The sequence below is a fragment of the Leptonychotes weddellii genome, chromosome 3 (genome assembly GCF_054177405.1).
Source record: "Leptonychotes weddellii isolate Sample4059 chromosome 3, ASM5417740v2, whole genome shotgun sequence".
Classification (NCBI taxonomy): Eukaryota; Metazoa; Chordata; class Mammalia; order Carnivora; family Phocidae; genus Leptonychotes; species Leptonychotes weddellii.
The window spans coordinates 127,457,220-127,480,871 of NC_138371.1; the positions used below are offsets into that span (position 1 = coordinate 127,457,220).

Here is a 23,652-nt window from a genome sequence, read left to right on the forward strand (position 1 = left end):
AGATGATGTCTTCTAACAGGTGAAAAGCCATTTCCTTCCCTTCATCCCCTCCTCCCACCGTCTTCTCACTTCCTCCTCTTGGTAAGTCAATTCCAAGGGTTCTGTTCCACTGAAGCCTCACAGGGTCCTTTCCACAGCCTGAAACTAAGAAGCCTTTCCTCTCCCTAGACTCAGCCCTGGATGGCACTGATTATTTCCAATTATCAATTAATGTGGATAAAAATTTATGGCATTTTATAGTTTAGTCAGGAATGCCTTTAGAGAGTAAAGAATGTAAGAAACAAGTGTATCAGAATAAAATATGCCAAAGACTATTATAAACAAAATAAACTAAGACCAGTTATATATGAGGTAAGTGCTTCCTGCTGTACAAAACCATATTTTTATAAGGAGTTTATGTATTTTCAGTCATTCAAGTATAAATGCTCCAGGTCATTTTGTTCCTGAATAGCAGGGTAAGTGAGGAATCCTTCCCAAAAAAGATATTACTTTCACTAATAACAAGAAAATTACAGGGTCATTAAGATACCTTTTACAGAGATGAACCATGAGAGACTACGGACTCTGAGAAACAAACTGAGGGTTCTAGAGGGGAGGGGGTGGGGGGAGGGGTTAGCCCGGTGATGGGTATTAAAGAGGGCATGTTCTGCATGGAGCACTGGGTGTTATACACAAACAATGAATTGTGGATCACCACATCAAAAACTGATGATATATTGTATGGTGGCTAATATAACATAATAAAATAAAATTTAAAAAAAAAGATACCTTTTACAGATCACTGCCTTTTTTCTCAGCCTCTAAAGAAAAAAAGGTACCCTTTTTTAAAAAGTGAGAGATACAAAAGTCCAGGAAAATCCTAAGGGTATAAAATCAAATGCATGGAGTATTTTTCTTATCAACCACTGGCACACGTAAAGGAACTTAGCTTGGCTAATAACTATACCTAATAAATGTGAAAAACCATTAGAACTACATTATGGATAATAAAATACATTCTGAAAATAATAAAAGATTTTCAAATTCATCATCTTTAAAAACCTGGTGTAAATTTACTCCCGAGGTCTGATGACCTCAACTACGGAATCACATGCACAATTTTAGTTACCTTTCACTTAGGTGATGAAAGCTGCTACTTTCATCCTGGTGTTCATCTTCAAAACTTAAATTGGACCAGCTACCAGTGCTGTCATCACCAATACTGAGATTCATCTGCTGGCTGCCGAAAGACTCAGTTGACTGAAAGTCTTCTACTTCTTTTGGACTGGAAAAAAAAAAAAAAAAGGAAGGGAGGGAGGGAAGAAAGGAAAGGAATGAAGGAAGGAAGGGCGAAAAGAAAACAAAATTCAATCCAATTCTCAGACTCTCAATTTGATGATAAAGATGACAAAAACAATCGATATTCACAGCCACACCACTGGCCCATCCAACCCTTTGTGTCTGCTGAAAGAGACTTTGCAGGAGAGCATACTATTTTCAAAGTTAACTGAGCTATATCTATTATCCACCCCAAGTGCTCTATTTATCTAAATTCTCTTTAAAGCAATTCATAGTTTCAACTGGGACCACTATGAAGGAGCACAAATTTCTAAGTTTATCACCTACTTTGTAAGACAGTACTTTTAGTTGTACTGAGAGGAAGCTCTTTCTGGCTTCAAGAACAAAAAAAGTAGTTCGAAGAATTCTAGTACTGTCAAACAAGCCTAGAGTCAAATTTAAGATTTTGAGCATAGGATCATAACTCTTCTCATTCTTTTTCTCAATGAAGAAGAGACATTTATATTTTTATTCCATTTTCACAAGAAAGGCCACTGTTCGATTACTGTAATTGCCCCCTCTATATTTTATTCTCAACATAGCAGTTTAAAATGATGTTTTTCAAGATGAAGAGGAAAAATGTTAGTCGTCTGATCAAAACATCCTAGCGGCTCCACACCAATCAGAATGAGTCCAAATCCTTATAACATACTCGTTGGTATGACACCCTCTCCTAGTCTCCATGGTGTCCCATCTATTACTCTCCCCAGCCCTCTCACTGCAGCCACGCCTGCCCCTGTGCGGCTTCCCCAACACGCACGATCCTACCCCTTTGCCTGGAACCCTCTGCCCCAATTCCCACGTGACTTACTCTCTTCACCTTTGGCTCTTTGCTCAGACGTTATTTTATCAGTGTTGCTTTCCCCCTCTCTACCTATTCAAAACTGCAAACCAGGGGTGCCTGGGTGGCTCAGTCATTAAGCGTCTGCCTTTGGCTCAGGTCATGATCCCAGGGTCCTGGGATCGAGCCCCACATCGGGCTCCCTGCTCGGTGGGAAGCCTGCTTCTCCCTCTCCCACTCCCCCTGCTTGTGTTCCCTCTCTTGCTGTGTCTCTGTCAAATAAATAAATAAAATCTTCAAAAAAAAAAAAAAAAACAGAACTGCAAACCATCCCCACCTGCTGCTACCCCCCCACACCCCACACCCACCCCTCCCTTCCTTGCTTCAGTTTTCCTCCAAAGCACTTCTCACTGTGTGATGCACTTGGCTATTTTACTTGTCTTCTTCTACCGTAACATAAGCTCCAGAGAACACATATTTTTGACTGTTTTACTTATTTCTGTATCCCCAATGCCCAGAATAAGTCCTGAACTGCCCCACCTCCCTCTGGGGCTATCCTCATCTTATATTTAAGATACAGCAACTGGAATTATACTGGACAGGCACATTATAGTTTTTTTTTTTTTTGAAGATTTTATTTATTTATTTGACAGAGAGAGAGCACAAGTAGGCAGAGAGGCAGGCAGAGGGAGAGGGAGAAGCAGGCTCTCCACTGAGCAGGGAGCCCGAGGTGGGGCTCGATCCCAGGACTCCGGGATCACGACCTGAGCCGAAGGCAGCCGCTCAACCAACTGAGCCACCCAGGTGCCCCAGCACATTATAGTTTTGAGCCATAACAGCTCTACTTTGTTCTTTTTAAAATTTTTAACTCTTTTCTGGAATGTGCCGCAATCTAATCGTTTTTTGGTTGAAATGACCCAGTAGATGGGGTCCAGAGAAGAGTTTTAATGACTGCTGGGTTATTCTAGCTCAGGAATAATAGCTCAGAATATAGTTTAGATGTTTGCTCTGCTAAAAATACACTACCATCTAATTCCCCATTTGACACTTCACATACCACCCACATACCACCCTTCTGTACATTACAGCTTTGTGAAATATTTATGGTTATTTTCATGTATCAAACATTTACAAGAAAGGGGATGCCAAATGATACCTTTAAAAATAATCCATCTGAACGAATCCCTCTAAAGCTTGAAAGGCAAACCATTTTATCTTCAGAAACAGGAAATGGGAAACAGTACACTGTACAAACTAGAGCCAGCTTTTAATAATCAGCACTTACAGAACTCTACACAACTGTTAAGAAAAGGGAAAAGAACTACAAAGTAATATTCTACTGGCCTTGATAAAAAGTTGGACTAGGACAGCACAGGCTTGTAGGAGTAACTCCAGGGGCCTACCTACTCACCCAAGGGAGTTAAGAAGGGAAAGTGAAAATACTGAGCTACCAATAGCAAAGGTATGTGCCAGGCCCTGGGAAGGGTATTTTAGAGACTCTAATGTAGGGGAGAGTCTCTTTTCCTCCCAGGACCTTGGGGGAGAAACAGTTAAAATAGCCCGAGGCCGATTTTGTTTGCAGAAGGTTGCTTCAGTTGTAGAAAGGCCTAGTTTACTACCACTTATTCATTCATGTACTTATGAACCACTTATTATAGGTCTATCATCATATTAAGAACTGACAGGCAGTCCTGAACAAAGAAAATGCAGGTCTGCAGATTTTTACTGTAAAGGGCCAAATAGCAAACACTCAGGCATTGTTGGCCACGTCTCTACTTCAACTACTCAACTGCCGTTAAAGCATAAAAGCAGCCACAGACAATACATAAATGAATGAGCACAGCTATGTTCCAATATAACTTTATTTATGAACATTAACATTTGAATTTCATATAATTTTCACATGTCACAAAATAGTATTCTTTTGATTTATCAACCACTGAGGAAATGTAAAAACCATTCTTAGCTCACAGACAATAACAAACAAACAAACAAGCAGAGGCCAGATTTGGCCTGTGGGTTATGCTTTGCCAACCGCTGCTCTAGGAGAAAGGAGGCTACCTGATTACAGCAGAGACCTCCCTTGGTTCACCGGAAACATCACAAAAGGACGCCATGGCACAACTGGACTCCAGGGTCCTGGCCAAACTGCATCTCCCTATTTTAAGATGGCTAAGAAGAGAGGTGGTCCTTGCCACAGCTTTGACAAAAGCTACTAAAAAGATCTGAGGAATCCTGTGACTCCACTTCAACTCTAGGAACTTTCTCTGTCCAGTGGGACTAACAAAATCCTACAAACTAATAACACAAGTTGGTCCTGATGCTTTCCAGGGAGTAAAAAAAACGGTTAAAAGTGAAAATTTTAACTAAGGTGTTGGAATCACTGAGCACAAGGCACAGCTACTGAAGAAGAGGACACTGTGAGACCATCAGAAAGAACTGTCCCCTTAGACAGGGACCCATCAAGAGAAGTGACGGCAGGGGCGCCTGGGTGGCTCAGTCGTTAGGCATCTGCCTTCAGCTCAGGTCATGGTCCCAGGGTCCTGGGACTGAGCCCCGCATCGGGCTGGCTCCCTGCTTGGCGGGAAGCCTGCTTCTCCCTCTCCCACTCCCCCTGCTTGTGTTCCCTCTCTCGCTGTGTCTCTGTCACATAAATAAATCAATCTTTAAAAAAAAAAAAAAAGAAGTGATGGCAGTAACAGAAATCTTTGGCGAATTTTTAAAGCTTTCTTCCCTCACAGCAGTTTGGTTAAATTATGCTCTTTATAAGAAAACTTACCTTTGTGAAGAGAAAGAAGAAAACACTGTAAAAAAACTTAATCTCAGAGTAGTTAATGATCACGGTAATACTCTACACTTGCCGTCTAAAACTCTCTGGCTTTTTCTCCAATCCAGCTTTACTCTGTGAACGGGGGCAAGATGACTATCCTGCCTAAGCCTCCTCTTCTAGTTCAGGAAATGGTTAACACCTTCCCTCAAAAGGGCTGCTGGGGGGATAATGAGACAACAGAGCTGGAGAGTAACATACGGGATATGAAACCCCACTCAAATGTAGTAGGCAAAATTTTTTTTTAAACTTGGGGTTAAAAATAATTGTACCTTTCTTAATAGGACCTAAGACACATATGATCAAGTTTAACTCTTCCTTTTATCATTAAGACCCAAAAGGAATCTGAAACTCACCTGCTAACCGCACGTCCAACATTCGTCATTGCTGACGTCATTATTTCTGTGGTAAGGCTCTCAGCAAAGCTAACGCCATCTTGTCCAATTCCGCTATCAGCCACCAAGCTGGTATTGCTCACCTCTCTCTCTGCTTTTTCAATAGCTTCAGCAACTATCTTCTCAGCAAGCACCGTCTTCTTATCGAGACCAACATGAATTTGTGGGACATCAAGATGAAAAATTCTAGATTCCTGATAGACATTGCTAAGTTTTGAATTAGAAACTGGCTTACTACTAGCAAGTGAATCCTGTCTGGAAACGTGCAGAGATGAATTTCCAGTGCAATCGTGCAGTTCTTTACGGCCACAGTATCTGCAAGCTTGGCTTATAAGAGGTGACAACTTTTGCCCATGAGTGACCCTATCGGCTGCTTTCGTGGACTCAGACACATGGAAAACTGCGGATCCTAAACTTAGCTCTAAAGTGTCATCCACTACTTTCTTAGCATACTGCTCTATAGCTTGAACGACATTCTCTCCATAAGCAGACCCATTTAAGCTGCCCGTACTGTGGTAAATTCTGTGACTTTGTGAGGAAGGTTGAAGAGACTGAAGAAATTCTGACTCGATGTGAGACTTGGTATCTTCATCACATCCAGGCTTTTCATAAAGGCAAGAATCTGTTAAGGATTTTGGCAAGCCACCTGCAGATGCTGTCAGCTCTTTTGTAACATCTCTTGTTATGCTGTGAGCAAGAGAGGTTGAAAAACTATACAGTTCAGAGCACTCATTTTTATATGTATCCCGTGTCCATTCACAAGTTTGATTTTTACAAAGGTAACCTCCGTTTCTTTTACTTTGTCGTTCTTTATCTACTTCTTGGTGGTGTTCTTTGTTTAAGAACTTGAACAGTTCATTCTTGGTTCTTACCTGTGAGCTTTGCATGGGGAACATTTTTGAGCTGCACTTCATTTTGGCGGTCTTAGCGGCTTCTTGTAATCCTGATTTAACAGATCGATAAGCAAGTCTGTTGGCATACTGGTCCATTATTAACTCACTATTGCCGCCCTCCTGTTTTAGCACTTGGATAATGTGACCCGCGTACTCGTCTGTCACGCTTTCACAGCTGGGATACTTGTAGGTCAGACCAGACATACAAGAACTTGGTGGTAATGAAAGAATGAATGGCTGTAGTTCTCTTGAGTGGGCTACAGCCTCTCCATCCAACTTCTCTTCTGATCTATCATCTCGGCCCCCATCAGCGTAACAACTGTTCTTTCTTTGCCTGAAAAGCACACAACTTCTAACTTTTGCTATTTTCTCAGCTTCCGTAAGGACTTCGGCGGCCAGATCACCTGCAAAATTGCGTAATGTTTGTAAATTTTCCTCTGAGCAATTTAAAACAGTAGGTGACACACTTCTTTGATTTTGTGAGTTTAAGCAAGGGCTTTTTGCCTTGGGTTCTTGAATGACTTTATTATCTAGGTGGGAAGCTGCCATTTCTGTTGCGAGAGAGATGATGTGGGTAGCTAATGATTCTGCAAACTTAACTTTCTTCCCTGAGTGCTCAGGCTTCACATCCACTTCCGGATGCTCTTCATCTTCACTACTTTCAACTTCTTCTGAAAGAGATCGCATGAGTTTCAACATGAACTCTTCTTTTTCTATCGTATTTTGTTCATTTTCAGACAAACTACCCACAGATGAGTTGTGAGGTGTAGAGGGAGGTGTAGCAGGTGCAAATTCTTTTGCTAATTCCCCCTTGAGTTTTTTGGTTAACTTCTTGATATCCCATTCCGAACTAGCCTGGGATGGTACCAGAGGAGTGGAGGGAGGAGTATCAGGTATTACATTTCCATCTCTAATTTTCTGTTTATCTTCCACATGCAAACCATCTACACATGGAAGCACCGTGGATGGGTAAGTATGTGAATGAGGAAAAGGATGTTCTTGCCCGAAAGACAAGGGCTCAAGTGCTGTATTATTCACATTATGCTTTTTCACAAATTTGTCTTTAGCAACTTCCTTCAAATCAGGTTTCTGACCTGCAGCTGTTGGACAAGGTGGTAGTGTGTCTAGAGAAGAGCCGTGAACCGATGAACCTTTACATTCTGGAACACAATCCTTTCCTGCTGAAAGTGAACAGTGGGTTAAGTGATCTTGAGCATCAAGAAATTTGGGGAACTTTTCCAAGGTCAAGTGTGACTCTTCTCTGGAAACAGGCAAGCCTTCCTTGGGTTCGGCATTTTTATCTACATTTGGGATCGTTGATTTGCTTTTATCTATGGAATGTTTAATAATAGATTTTGATAACTGATCAGCAAACATGTCCTTATTGCTAGCTTCACTCTGTTGCAGTGTTGCTTGATCAGAGTGGAAAGGAAAGGGCTTTCCCTTTACTGTTGTAGTTACCCAATCTGCGTGTTCATCAACTGTTTTTGTAACTTTGAAGGATGTCATTGACTCTAACGTTTCATTTACAATCGTATGCACCATTGCTGCAGAAAAGTTGCTAATAATCACAGGATCGCTTGTTAATTTTGAAGAGCTCTGCATTTCGATGTCCTCATTTGTTGGTTTAAAATCTTTCTGGTTACCTGGATTGTGGTCTGAGGGTAAACAAATATTTCTGAGACACGCCACTTCCTCTCCTCTGTTTTTTGTGGTAACACGTGTCTGGGTAGAATCACCATTCAAATTAGTATCATCAGACGACCGATGAGACTTTGCCGGATATATGTTAGATGAAATATGATTTGGGAGAAGGGCACTTCCTGCCAAGGGCACTGGTATAGAAGTAACAACTCCAGAAGTACAAAACAAGGCCTGCTGTACTGTGTACTCCTTTTTATAGTCCTGCATGGGTCTTGCCGCCGTAACGGTCTGACTGTTAAAACCAGGAGAAGACATGGAGGTCTGTGTCGACGGCACTAAATTTTCTGTGCTCGCACACTTTATGTTATCTGTAGAAACACTCACTGCTGCCTTGGTTGTGAAGGTCACATCGACCTGCGAAAGCTCAATAAACGCTTCCTGTATTACAGACTCAGATAAGTCTTTTGCATAGGACTTTACCACTCTGTCTTCACAGTCCGACGACCAACACTGTGGAGATGCGGGTGTTGGAGGATAGGAAAACTGACACACTTCCATGATGCCTTCAAAAACAAGCTCTTCAGCAAGATCTGCAGCAAACCTAGCAACTGTGTTTGTGAATATCTGCTTCTTTACATACTGTAAATCCTGTAAAGCATTTGCTAAAGCTTCACTCACCAAAAAGTTAGCCAGACCGCTAATGGCACGTTCTCTCAGTGAAAATGCACACTGCCTTCTCAGTTCATTAAATGCTATCTGAAAAACGGAGGTTGTCAATTTGATGGCTAAGTGACACAGTGCATTGGTACATGAAGACATTCCTTTCTGTAAGTCTTTAAATGCACTGCCAAAACTCTTTTCCACAAGATCTGATGCAAATTTCTGAATGCTATCTTTAATCATCAAGGATTTATTTTTAGATTTACTTTTTTGATCAAGGCTTTCACTCTTAAGAGCTATGGTTTTATTTTCTCCCTTTTTAATACTATTCATGTTTGAGGTTACATTAGTGGGTTGGGCATGAAGAACAGAGCCCAGTACCTCACATGAAATGCTATGGGCATAATCCTCAAAGGTGTAATAAATAGAATCATGATTTTCATGACTCCTATCTCCACCAATATCTGTTTGGCAAAAACATTCAGCAGGAGCACAGCCTCCAAGAGGACTAAAGGCAGAGGATCGAATAGGGCTAAACAAACCGCTGTCTTCCCCTGACGCCTTCACCGGGCGAGGTGAATCTGGAGCATCACACAGGTTACTGTAAGGGGATTCTGGTTTACGAGGAGTCGGCTTTCTAACATTAGCTGGGAGAGCTGGACGATCAAACTTGAATTTTTGAGGATTCATAGTAGTGGTTACAGAACAAGATTTTTCATGTTTGTGTCCTTTCTTTTGTGATGTCTTTCCTAGGACAGGATCTTTTGAAAATGGACAAGAAGTCTCTAAAGTTTGCTCTAGTTCATCAAACTGATCAAAACTATCAAAAAATTCACTTACTTCTGAGTCTGAATCCTCTATATCATCTTTCATCACAGGAATTTTAGGTAACTCAAGTTTTGCTTTTAAACTTTTCTGATAACCCTCTTCATCCAAGAAAATAACAGGACTTGGACTGGAGCATTCGGATTCAGAGGAGTAGGCAGGAGAAGAAGAAAAAAACGTTTTCTGTGCATCACTACCTTTATCTGAAGCATTAGATGACCTGTAGAAACTCTTTTGGATCCAAGGCTCAGAAATTAATGTGGTGACTGAAGTTTTCACAGAAGGTAGTTCTTTATGTCCCAGCATATTTATTAAGGAAGTTGAAGGTTTAGCCAATGACTTCTGCCTCCCAGAGCTAACCAGAATCCTTAAATCATGGGTTTCTAAATGGTGACCAGAAAAAGTCTGAGAAGCAGCATCACATTGGCTCTTTAGTGCAGTAATAGTTATTCCTATAGGAAAAGAATAAGATGATCAAATTATTCTTGAACAGAATCTTTTGAAAATTAATTTATATCAATGGGAATAAGTAGACTTTAAGCATGAAATATTTGTACCGTAAGTGTCTTCTACACTATGTGGTTTACCAGATTCATCCCAAATCACACTTGAGAGCAAATATACCTTTTACTAAAATAATTTCATTTTACCTCACATCTGGGAATACCTGGTCTATGAAATGCTTAGCTTCTTGTCACATGTGTTAGGAAACACTAATATGGTCCCTCCACCAGCTAACTCTTCTCAAATTTGAACCCAGGCATGGTCCAACCACTTAATGTAATGAGGTAAACAGTGCTTGAACAGTACCACCAAAATAAGAACAGAAATAGCAAAACTAAGAACCAGATAACAATTTAAAAATCAAAAGGAAATGAATTCCTTGCATAATCAAAAAAAAAAGAAGTTAAGATGTTTACATCGCATCAAATTTCAAAATGAATTTAATTGAACTCAGCCTGAAAACTTTTAAAACTGAATGTTAAACTTTTTCAAGAAAAAGTCTAGTAAAGAACAAACCATCATTATATGGCTTTGAGGTCTCTTCTTCCTCTAAGTGCTCAAAAGCAGTGACAAAGTCATCCTCTATGGAAGACACGGACTGGTTGGTATCATCATCATCTTCCTTAGCAGTCTCAAGTTGGCGCTTCTGATGCAAGTATGTGTCCAGGGTATATCTTATACCAGTAGCATATTTACTTAGGAGACTAAAGATAAAATCAATTCTGAGTCTTGGTAATGTAGGTGACACTCTCATGACACAGAGCATTCCAGAATGCTGACTCTTGGGAAAGATGAAAGTTTAGATAAAAATAATTTTACTTTCAAAACATATTATACATACAAAGCATATTATCTGGAAGTGAAGCCTAGAAATAACACAATCTCAGGGAAAAAAAAGAAATGCATGCATCCTGAGAGGCTCCCTGGTTTTGTTCATTCTTTTCATTCTTTCTCTACATTTCTCACTTCCCAATCACTTTTTCTCCCAATCTTTTTCTCGTCGCTACTCAAATTCCACCTATTCTATCTCCTGAAATGTTACAGAACTTACTATCCATATCTCTGGCAATTATGTTTTCCTATATTATTATATAGCCACATGAGTTTCCTTGTTCATTAACCTAGCTCACCAACCGTAAACTGCTAGAGCTACGGCAGGAACCAGGTTCTATTCTATTTTTGTATCCCATTTTCCAGTAGCTTCCAGCAGGATACCACCTTCCCTATCATAAAAGAAACTTCCCCTCCTGAAAAATGAAGGGGGGGAAATCGGAAGGGGAGATGAACCATGAGAGACTATGGACTCTGAGAAACAAACTGAGGGTTCTAGAGGGGAGGGGGTGGGGGGATGGGTTAGCCTGGTGATGGGTACTAAAGAGGGCACGTATTGAATGGAGCACTGGGTGTTATACGCAAACAGTGAATCATGGAACACTACATCAAAAACTAATGATGTAATGTATGGTGATTAACGTAATAAAATAAAATTAAAAAAAAAAATCTTCCCCTCCTTTTACCTAAATTTCTCTAGTATTACAATTTTACAATAACGTTTATAGCTCTGATTAAAAATATAAATCATCAGCTTTTTCCATACATATTATCTTAAAAAAATGCAAATACTGACAAATGACTCAGTGAAAAAAGCTAGAAATTAAATATAATAGCTGATCACCTCTCGTAATCCTAGCAAATAAATCAAAGTTAATATAAATGAAGAGCATAATGAAGGAAATGAGGTAAATGCAGTTCTACTTTTACCTGTAGACCTCATAATGAACAGGGTAGTCTTTTATACTTGGAATAAGTAATCCAAACTTTAAACCTACTGATTAATTTTTAGGAGATAAAACATGCAAAGCATTTTTCTTTGATGCATTATCAACAAAATAATACTTAGTAAATAATTAAAGTTGCCGAATGTTATAAAACTACCTACCTGTCTGAAATGGTGACATTTTTATTTATAAATAAAGAATACATCTTTCAGATGTCACCTTTATAATGAAATTTTTTTTGACAGAAAACACGTTGAAGTATGTTCTCTAGAACACTGAACACAATATTTATATAAATTTGGAATTGGCCATAAAGGGGTAAAAGATCTTATAGTTTATACAAAGGTAGAAGTAATTCAAGAAATCCAGAAATGAGTTTTTAGGAAAAAAATTAATATGTACTTGCATATCATTTAGGGAACTTCACATTAATTTAAAATCTAATTTAAAGCCATGGTCAAAATTATTCTAGCCTTCAGAGATTTCAAAGCTTCCTGAGTTATGTTTCTTACAAATCTTATTTCTTTGAGATAGCATTAAAAAAAAAGAAACTTCATCCAAGTATTTAAAAGTTAAATACTCTCTATCCAATGTCATTGTAAAATTTGCCCTGAAAAACACATTAGAAATGATATATAAAAGTTACCTGATTTAGAGGACCATTGTTTATATCTGATGATTTACTTATATCCTTCATACAAATAATTTCATTTTCATTTAGACTGCAGAAGTGCAGTGAATTCAGAAGATCTGGAAGTTCCAAAGAAACTGTCGCTAAATCCTAATTTAAAAGAGTAATACAATAAATAACACTTTTGTTAAGATTCCTATAATGTGCATGGCCTTATCCAAAACTACAAGGTCTATGGTTAATATATTTCCCAGTTCAAAATAATTAACATATGTAGCTTATCATACACAATTTTTTAACTCAAAAATAAAATGTACTAAAATATTTTAATACCTATTTCTGTAGCCTTTAAAAGTACGGACATCAAACTCTAAAGCATTTTTACATGGTACCTCACACATCCATGACAATTAGCATTTTAGTAGTTTTTAGCTGTAAATGTCAACCTGCAGTCTTCAGGTTAATCATGGAACACTTCCCACATATAGGGATTCTTCCAAGTAGAACGTGCTTCTTGGAGCTTAAGTTTTATATTTGTAAAATACAAATCTGTTTTTCTGCCTTTCCTCTCCAAGGTACTGTATTAGACTCTGACTGAAAATTTTTATGAAGATATTAAGGAAAACAGATTTTTTTTCTCATTTGTCCTTTTTATGTAAATACTTTTTTTTTTAAAGATTTTATTCATTTATTTGACAGAGACAGAGAGCAGGAGAGCACAAGCAGGGGAAGCAGCAGAGGGAGAGGGAGAAGCAGGCTCCCCGCCGAGCAGGGAGCCCGATGCGGGTCTCGATCCCAGGACCCTGGGATCATGACCTGAGCGGAAGGCAGACGCTTAACCAACTGAGCCACCTAGGTGCCCCCTTTATATAAATACTTTACCCAGTGAAAGAATTAATGTCTTTGACCCCTCCTAGAGTACTTTCCTTTATAAACATGACTTTATCAGTAACTCTCAAAGAGGAAGTAGACTAAGAGAGAAATACTTTGAACACTTCTCCCTGCAGCCTTATGTTCTCAGGAGTACGTCTTCTCTTGTGCCTTCTGTCTAAATGGTTTCCTTCAGGCAAGGGCACAATCAAGACACACAGCAGTTTTCATTATCACCTGACAGGCATTATTCATAAAGAAGTAAACGGTTATTACTTTTTCTTTCGGGAGATACTTTACTGCCACAAAAGGAAACACACAGCAATCACAAATATTAAGAAGGTAAAAAAAAAAAAAAAGATGTAAATTTTGGGCTAATAAGGCAAATTTCATGGTCTCAAAATTTGTTCCAAATAATCTCCCATGGTCTTTTCCAGTTCAGTAAGTTGACCATACCTGTATATGAGCAGCATCTGTTTCTTCATTAAAACCTAGAAATGTGACCTGAATAAGAAAGGAATAAAGCTCCATTAATTTGAGTTTTTAAGTCTTATCACAATTAGATTATTGACAGAGCTGAAATATAGAAAAAAGCACATAAAACATTAAAATGCTGGCTGTTATATACAAATGTTGAAGCATTATGTAGTACACCTGAAACCAATAGGTTACATGTCGATTATACCTCGATTAAAAATAAATACATTTTTGGCTCGGCCGCCATCATGAACGACACATTAACTATCCGGACCAGGAAGTTCATGACCAACCGACTACTTCAGGGGAAACAGATGGTCATTGATGTCCTTCATCCCAGAACGGCAACAGTACCTAAGACAGAAATTCAGGAAAAACTAGCCAAAATGTACAAGACCACACCAGATGTCATATTTGCACTTGGATTCAGAACCCATTTTGGTAGTGGCAAGACAACTGGCTTTAGCATGATTTATGATTCCTTGGATTATGCAAAGAAAAATGAACCCAAACAGACTCGCAAGACATGGCCTGTAGAAGAAGGAAAAGACATCAAGAAAAGAGTGAAAGGAACGCAAGAACAGAATGAAGAGAGTCAGGGGGGCTGCAAAAGCCAGTGCTGGTGCTGGCAAAAAGCGAGCTGGAGACTGGACACCAGAAGGAGAAAAGATGCTGCAGTGGCTTTATCTGTGGTGCTTGTGCAGATTTTTCACGAGAGGATTAATGAACTAAGAATGTTAATGTGAAAAATAAACAAGTACATTTTTTAAATGCTGGCTCTCTTGGACAAAATGATTCGTTTTTCCAAAGATCATCACAAAGGTTTGTCACCAAAGATCTGGTTCCATAATGCAGCTCTTCAACCTTCCCCATATCCACTTCATTAGCAAGTTCAATCAATTCTACTCCGCAAACATATCTCCCACACATCTACCTCTCTCTGCTCTCCCTGCCGTCACTTCTCATCTGCGCTATGGTCCCGTCCCACCTGGTCTCGGTAATAATCATGTCACTCCCTTGTCAAAACCCTTCCACGCTTCCCACTGCAATGTCCTAACCAAAGCCCCCAGGATCTGGGTTAGCTGGGGCTTTCAACCTTCCCTCACTTTTATTCATACACATGGGCCCCCTTTCTGGGTCTAGAACATGCCCAGCATGTTCTTGCCTAAGAGCTATGCAGTAACACCCCCTCAACCTGGGTCTCTAGTCCTTGGATGCTTACATGACTCGCTCCTCCTCATTCTTCAAGATCCAACTTAAATGTCACCCCCTCAGAAAGGCCTTCCCGGGGTAGGTCCCCAAAACTCCTTATTGACTTCCTGTGATATTATCACTTATTTCCTTCAACACCCTTATATAGTGATTTCTCTGCAGAAATTTATATAAATTAAATTTCTAAAGAATATCTAATGGCATGAAAACATGTCACATTATTAAGTAAAAAGGACAAGTTACAGAAAAAATGATACAAGGTATGCACCCCATTTCAACTTTATTTTTAAAAACATGCATGAAAAATAGTACTAGAAAGCAATAGACTAAGAGATAAGCAGAGATTAATTCTAGATGATGGAATTGTAAGTGATCTTATTTTTTTCTACTTTTTTCATGTTTCTTCCCCCTAATTCGTAAGATTAACGATAGGCATTTTCTTTTTTTTTTAAAGGTTTTATTTATTTATTTGTCAAAAAGAGGGAGAGAGGGAGAGAGAGCGAGCGAGCACACACAAGCAGGGGGAGCAGTAGGCAAAGGGAGAAGCAGGCTCCCCGCTGAGAAAGGAGCCCGATGCAGGACTCAATCCCAGGAGCCTGGGATCATGACCTGAGCTGAAGGCAGATGCTTAACTGACTGATCTACCCAGGCGTCCCTGATAAGCATTTTCTTTTTGATGCTTGCAGTATTTCTTAATTTTCTACAAGCATCATGTACTACTTTTGTAACCCCAAAAAAGTATTATTTTTAAAATTTATATTCCCTTTATGTCTTTGACATCATAGGAAGAAAAAATTTCCATCTGAAGACAGAATGGTAAACTGTCGACTAAGCAAGTACCGTGACTAAAAATATGAAATACTTAAATGATAGCAATATGGAAAATCAATTCTCAAGAATTAAGGGAAAGCAGCATAGTTAAAATATAAAGCAACACTCAGTATACTTTTGATCTCTTTCTGATGACTCACAAACATGTCAGAATATTACATTACTCCAGGATCATTATTCTAATTATGGTTATCACTTCCCAAAAGTACTACAGTTAATTTCCAGGTTTCTAGGTAAACTGTTCGGCTCTAGGAGCCAATCAGTCTCCTCATCTGTAAAACTTAGAGCGATACAACTCCTCTTCCACAGTTGTGAGGGTTAATCGAAAACATGGAGGAAAGTGCCTCGCACATCACAGACACTCAATAACAAAGACACTCAAAAACAAACTTCCTTCCTTTCTTCGAAAAAATACTTTGAGATATGCACACCCACAAATGAGACAGAAATTCCTTCTATTCTTTCAAGTTTCCTTTCACTGAATACAAAAGAGAAAATAAGCTGACAAGGAGTTTTGAAGATGCCAGTAGTTTTATATTTCCCATTGATCGAGGAAGGCCTCACCAAAGAATGTGGGCTCGGAAAGGCACTACGTAAGCAACTGGAGAGATACAGGCTGGAAAACTGTTTGAGGGCAGAAGGACATAGCAGACTTGTCACACTTGGCAACAACTGAGGAGATTAAGAGAGGCTCAGCTTTACTCATGTAAAGCAGAAGGGATAACAGAAGATAATAGTCAAGAGCCATAGAAATTAGCTGACGCAAAAGGAAAAGGCTCAGGTCAGAGAACACTGCAGGCCTAAAACGTCTGCTCACCATCCTCTAGAACTACTTCAAATATAGTTTCTCAAGGAAGATGAAAGAAAAATCCTTCCCAAAAATAAGAATAATCAAGATTTTTTTAATTAGATCCTTGGTTTCAAAAAAAAATTTTTTTAACTAACATACGTATCACTTTTGAGCCTGAACAGCCTAATACCTTACTTCCCTTATTTGGTGACATGAATGTGTTGATGGGACTATAGCTATATTGCAGGAAAAAGTGTACTTCTTTTCATAGTAGTAAGTCCAAACAAAGACTGGAAATACTGATGGAGCAAAGAAATAGGTGAGCAAGGAGTATATCTTGAGTAGTAAACACATTAATTTCAAAGTAAATTTATCACTATTTTTTCATTTTGTATCAAAGTACTGAATTTAAATAATCAAGAAAACTAATAAAACCACAAAAAAAGAATAAAGAAAACAGTATATATTTCATGTTTAAGAGTAGAAAATTTTAGTATTAAAGTATCAATTATTGAATATAGCAAGGAATCATCTAATACAGTGCTGTATGTCCAGTGATTGGGATCAACAATGCCTATACACTGAATTAAATGTGCTCACTATAATAAACTAAGACAATCATGTTAGCCAATATTTAAAACAGGTACTTCTCAAACATGTATTAATATGTAGAGATTTTAGGCAATTTAAAAACAGATGATGCAGCTTCACAAAGAAGCATGAAAATACACTGTGTTTCAATAGGAAGAGATATAGAAAGTATTACGTCAAACCTCAGTCAAATTGGCATGTTCGTCCTGCTTTAAACAATCCTCTGCTGATATACTGCATAGTTCCTTCTCACTCTGTAATAAAGACTTGACAGACTGGAACACATCTTCACTGAAGCTCTGAAAATAAAAGATATTCTTAATTTATTTAATTCTAAGACAAGGTAAAAGATCCTAGAGATATTCTATTTTTAAATGTAGAGTCACTAACCCTCCAGTTAATATTCATTTGGCACCTGTGGATATATACAGCCCTCAACTGAGCTGAGAAGAAGAACCAACAAAGGGCTTAATCAAGTAGAGTTCCACATGCTCAAAACACACACACCACAACCCAGGCATCTGACCTACTGGAAGCTCATGAGGCCCTCACTCTGGGTTGACTTACTCTTACCCCACACTGAAACCCAAGAGACTGCATACCTGATTTCCAAGTCACTGGCAACAATTATATGAAGAGTAAGATGATGTGGACACTATATTAAGGCATGCTAACAAAAGTGATTACTCTCATAAAGAAGGTGGAGAGATGGAAAAAAGAGATAATAACCGAGCTAAGGCTTTTCAGGGGTCCTAAGGCAGCTATATGATAAAATGAGGGAAGGTTTTCAGATTTGCTGGGGGAGAGGTCACAAACACAAAGGAACAGAGGGAGGAAAACATTACATAAAGAAAATAATGAGTATTACAGTCAGACATAAAGAGAACATTAATTTCATTCTACTTTATTCTCCTCCCATTGATTTACTGATCTGCTCTTCTATTAGAAATGTCCTTACTCCCTAATCTTTCCCTGTAGAAATCCTACCCAGCCCAAGACCTATGAAGATTTCCCACCCCTTAGTCATAATAAATCAAAGTTTCTACTGTATTATCTACACACTGAGGTCATTTAATCCACATCACAACATACTACCATTACTGTTTTCCTATATATTTGTCTTTCCTACCATTAAACCAAATTATTAAGGTCACAGACTGTATTTGACTCAATTTGTTTCCTCAGATTTCAGTATCTCACATACTATATGAATTCAATAAATGTTTGCTAAATAAGAAGTTGGTGGAAATCTTTGGTTTAAAAAATGAGATACATACGAAACCAGAGCAGTAAAGAAAAAAATATAATATTAAATTTGAATATGAATTATCAATATGAACTCATGTTAAACATATGTCCTACTACATTTTTCCACTGAAACATCACAGAAGCAATGACCCTCAGTAGTAATGCACCCAGATTTTGGTTTCTAAATACCATTTTGCCAATAAAAAGAACTAGAGCTCTTGGGAAAATGGCTGGTTCCAGGCTGGAGGCAGAGAAAGTATGACATGTGGGTTGAACATCTTAATTGTGACAGAAAGCAACAAAGTGCTCAGGGACTAACTGGGTCATTTCAAAAGAAACAGCAGCAACAGGTGAAGGGGATTAAGAGCACATTTACTGTGATGAACACTGAGTAATGTATAGAAGTGCTGAATCACTGTGTTGTACGGCTAAAACTAATATAACACTGTATGTTAACTATACTGGAATTAAAATTAAAAAAGAAAAAAGAAAAGAAAATAGAAGCCAACCTGAAGGAATTCCCACTGGCCAAATTTAGGCATCAAAAGAATAAAAGTGGTAATGGATTATAACAACTGGATTTTTTTTTAAATCTATGAATCCATTAAAAGAGACAGATAAAAGGATGGGGGAAGAACACTTCTTTACATAAGAATGCTGGATGACAAATATGGACAGAATGACAAAATTTACAAATGTCATTTGTAAATCCCAATGTAATTACTAATTTAGGGAAAGATTATCGATGTATCCTATCACTGGGTTAAAAGCTACTGGGAACAGGATACTCACTCTCTGCCAGCATCACCCTACAGATTACTTATTAATTGTACCAATTATAAAGGATACATGTCTTTATGTTGGAGATATCTGGTGATACTGGGGGGAGATCAAAGAGACACAATACCCAAATAAAACGTGAGTCTTGATTGGATCCTAGATGAAGAGCAAGGTAAAAGTAACAAAGATATCTGAGACAATTAGGGAAATTTGTATACGGATGGCATGCTAGATGATGTTACTGAATTAACAATTTTTCTGAGTGGTAGTAATGATGCTGATGTTCTTAAGAGATGTCCGCAGCCAACTCTCACATGGTTTCAAAAGGGAAGTGTGTGTGTGGGTCCGTGCATGTGTGTGCATGTGCACACATGTGTTTGCATACACACACAGATAGAACGGGTATGGCGAATGTTAACAGAGGATGAACCTAAGTGAAGGGTATGTATAGTGTTCATTGTACTGGTTTCTTTTCTCAACTTTTCTGTGGGCTTTAAAATATTCTAAATTTTAAATGATTTTCTATTTTCATTAATGAGTGCAGGTTTTTAGGCTGAGATACAAACAACTCAAAAAAAAGGAAAAAATATGAAATCTGAACCTAAACTATTGATATAAGTTCATGACACTGAAGGAGCAATGGGCACTCCTGCTACCCAGAGTACTTGGTTTCTAAATACTAGAAGGGGTTCTTTGGAGAAATAGCCAATTCCAAGTCTGGGAAAGGAAAAGTAGAAGGTGAAACTGGGTTAATCTGTTACACTAGAAAGCAGGGAAGCGATCAAAGAATTAAGAGCCTAACACAATAGGACATAGGCACCAGCTCAGAGGGGACCACGTCTGAGATCCCTTGAGCTACTTAAATAAGTAAATGAATAAGTAACTATAAATAAATAAAAGATTATAAAACATAGTGTTTTTAAAATCCATGAATCCAGGGCAATACAAATGAATAAATGAATGGAAATAAATTCACTTGCTTATTCCACCACATTATTAATCTGAAAATTGGTAATTCAAAAGCATTTACTCAGGCTTGATAGGAGATACCGTAGTTCATTTAAGATTAATGAGAGAAGGCCTTTCTTTAAAAATTCTAGCTAATAAATGTAAAAGGAATGGTAACATTAGGAAAATCATCATTTTGCAGCTTCTAGGAAATAACAGATTCAGGAAAGGGTCATTAAGGATGCCAAAAATATTAGATAAAAAGTTTTTGGGAAAAAAACAAGGTATTTGCACACAGCCAAGTATCATCTCATAGATTATTTGATAACTAGAAAATGGAAAACACTTTTAAATGGACAGTTCTGGCAGCATTACTACCTTCATCAACTGAGCAATTCTTGCTTCACTGATCACATGAGAACCTGAAATTCTGTCCTCACATCATCCTAATGAGGTAGTCTTGCCAAAAATGTTTAACCTGAATTAATCAAGCTTTGACACCAAACTTCTAGAGTCCATGAAATGTAGAAGAGAGAGGAATAAGTTAAATACCACAGATCTAGTATATGGGACACTGTATAAGAAACTGGCCTATAAGAAATCAATCTATATATATATAAATAAATAAATAAAAGAGGAGAAACTCTCAGACCAAAAGTAACATAAATAAGTCATAAGCATCAAATGTAACTCAAGGCCTAGGAGTCTAGACTGAATCCAATATTATTATGTGATAACTGCATAATTGTTATGTGGGAGGATACGATAATCCCTGGGAGAAGCACGATTCAGGAGTGAAGAGACATTAAGACTAACTTTCAAGTAGTTCTGCCAGAAAGTAAACACGTATGCGTGCGCACATGCACACACAGAGCAAATAAAACAAAGTACAGTTGACCTCTGAACGACACAGGTTTGAATTTCACGGGTGGATTTTTTTAAATGAACACTGTTCACTGCTGTGAATGTATTTTCCTTATGATTTCTTAATAACATTTCCTTTTCTCTAGAATTTATTGTTAAGAATACAGAATATCATACATATAACACACAAAATATGTGTCAATTGGCTGTTTAAATTATTGGTAAGGCTTCCGGTCAACTGTAGGCTATTAGTGGTAAAGTTTTTGGGGGGCCAAAAGTTACACATGGATCTTGGACTGCACAGGGGGTTGGCACCCCTAACCCCCATGTTGTTCAAGGGTTGCTGTATTAATAACTGTTGAATATGGATGGTTGGTATGCAAGTTTATGTTTAGGTGTGCTATGGTTTTAGCTCTTCTGTATGCCTAAAATTTTTCATAATAAAATGTTAGGGAAAAAAAGGTCAAGAAATGGAAGGGTAACCAAACTGTCTTAAGTGGAAGAGAGAGGGTTCTCCCTCAGACTAGAAAGAGGATCAGGAATCGTATTTAATTTGCTCACTACTGATTATCTAGTACCTAGCACAGGACCTGGCATACAATAAACACTCAAATTTATACTTGCTGAATGAATAAATGAGTAAATGGTAATATTTGAGGGCAAAGGTAAAGGTACATAAGAAAATTTATACCTGATGCTTATATTGTTAAAAGACGGAAAATCTTGAGAAGATAGAAGATAGAAAACTATCTGCTGAGAAGAAACGGAGAGGCATTGTGATCTTTGGGAAATAAGGTTGACTGACTTCATGACTTCTTATCACTATTTTCATACATGCCAATCTTTGCAAGATTTCAGTATTACTAATTACAATATTGAGATTCATTTAAAAACAAAAATATCATATCAGCTGCATAACAAGATTTAAAAAAATGATCCACATTTTTATTACAACTATCAGTAAAAGGAATCTAATACTGTGAACTTACTTTTCTGACAGATGCTCTAGTCTTCATGTGACTGTTTCTCAAAGTCTGGAAGGTCGCCATAACTATATTGCTGTTGTATGTAATCAATGAAGAATTAATCCATAAAACACCTAAGGAAAACATATTAAAAGAAAACAACTAATTTACTGATTTTAGTGATTCAGGCAAGCATTCTGTACTAAAATAACTTCTTTAAATTCAGTCATTTAAAAAAAAATAAAAACATTAAAATTCTAAGACATAAAGAATTATTTTAAGTAGTCTGCCCTTATCTATTCAATCTCACTGCCTTTGTGTTTTGTTTTGTTTTGCTTTTTACAAATAAGAAAGTATTTGAAAGTCTTAATAAGAAATGTTTGGTGGGTAACCCTCTCAAGTCCCCTCCCTCTTCGGGAGCTTTGTACTATAGCTCAATAAACCTTAATTTTGCTTTAACAAAAAAAAAAAAAAAAAAAAAAGAAATGTTTGGAAAACCTTTTAAAATCTAAAATAGTATCACAAAAGAATCCCAGCCTTCTTGCCTCCCAAAAGTCATTCGAACCCTACAGCAACTGTGAGTGTGTGAATGCTCTACTCCTTATTTCTTGGGCAGAAATATTTGATAATATACAAATGAGACTATGAACCTGTATATATCAAATAAAATCCCATAAACAGTAACAAACCCCTTATTTAGGAATCTTAACAGCCCACCAATGAGCAGAGTTCAAAAAACATCCAAGTTAAATGATTAAGAGTACTTAAAACACAGGCATGCACACACATGCACACACACACATGCACACACACACACATACACACAGAGACCTTGGAAGAAACTCTAAAACTAAGAACTTAACTTTTTATCAATGTTTTAAGAAAGTACCTCTGAAAGCTTAAATCAACTTGGGCATTAAGTACTCAATATTCACATCTAATCACAGTGCCTTGTCCATTTAAAATCTACCTGTGCTCACGCTATGCATACAGGGAGAACAAAGCAATACAGCCCTCTGGGGTTCAGAGACTTGGAAGGAAAGTATTTCATTATAATAAAGAATGAGAAGAGGAACTAAATTCTAAATCACTAAATAATTTAAAAATTTGAATGAATAAAATTTAAGAAACAGTTTCAGTCAAACTGGCCTTACCAAGAATAACTTAGTTGAGGTTTTTAAAACATCTGATTAATATAAATTTACACTATGAAGAGACATATATGCAAAAACCAAGCGTGAACCTACTTTCCATCAGAACGGCAAACAAATTAAATGTTGGTGGAGTTCTAATTTTATATTCTTTCACCGTAAAGAGAATATCAAAGTGTGTATGCATGCACGCACACATATGCACCTCCCTCTAGAGATTTCCAGATTCTAATTTTTAACAAAGAATTATGATGATATTCTATTCTGAACTAGAATTAATCCTAGTGGTCTCCTTAACAATAAAATTTGATTAATGACTAGAATTGAAGCAGGATTTTGAGAAAGGCAAGGGAGGTCCCAAAAGCCCAAGATCAAGAACAATATACCAGGACTCAGAAGAGTACCATTTGTGTCCCTATTCTACCTCTCATTAGCTTTGTTTCCTCTAGGTAAATTGCAGTATCTCTGGATCTGTTTCCTCAATGTATATATCAACTTACTTTCTGAAGAAGTTTATCGTAAGAACCAAATGGAAAATAATTTATAGGAGATACTTTGGAAATGCGAAATAAGTCAATCAGAGAAAGACATGTATCACATGACCTCACTGATATAAGGAATTCTTAATCTCAGGAAACAAACTGAGGGTTACTGGAGTGGTGGGGGGTGG

General features: G+C 37.7%; 1 protein-coding gene across 3 annotated transcripts in view; it reads right to left on the reverse strand.

The window, feature by feature from the left end:
• Nucleotides 1–23,652, reverse strand: part of AKAP11 (A-kinase anchoring protein 11) — a 51,283-nt gene that overhangs the window by 15,078 nt on the left and 12,553 nt on the right. For all 3 annotated transcript variants that reach the window (XM_081814963.1, XM_081814962.1, XM_081814964.1), the window contains exons 2-8: nucleotides 21,856–21,965; nucleotides 17,209–17,325; nucleotides 13,582–13,629; nucleotides 12,271–12,405; nucleotides 10,363–10,627; nucleotides 5,282–9,794; nucleotides 1,109–1,264 (exon numbers count right to left, since the gene is read on the reverse strand). In XM_081814963.1, the coding sequence (XP_081671089.1) occupies nucleotides 1,109–1,264; nucleotides 5,282–9,794; nucleotides 10,363–10,627; nucleotides 12,271–12,405; nucleotides 13,582–13,629; nucleotides 17,209–17,325; nucleotides 21,856–21,915 (5,294 nt within the window). In that variant the 5' untranslated portion in view covers nucleotides 21,916–21,965. The remainder of the gene's footprint in view (nucleotides 1–1,108; nucleotides 1,265–5,281; nucleotides 9,795–10,362; nucleotides 10,628–12,270; nucleotides 12,406–13,581; nucleotides 13,630–17,208; nucleotides 17,326–21,855; nucleotides 21,966–23,652) is intronic.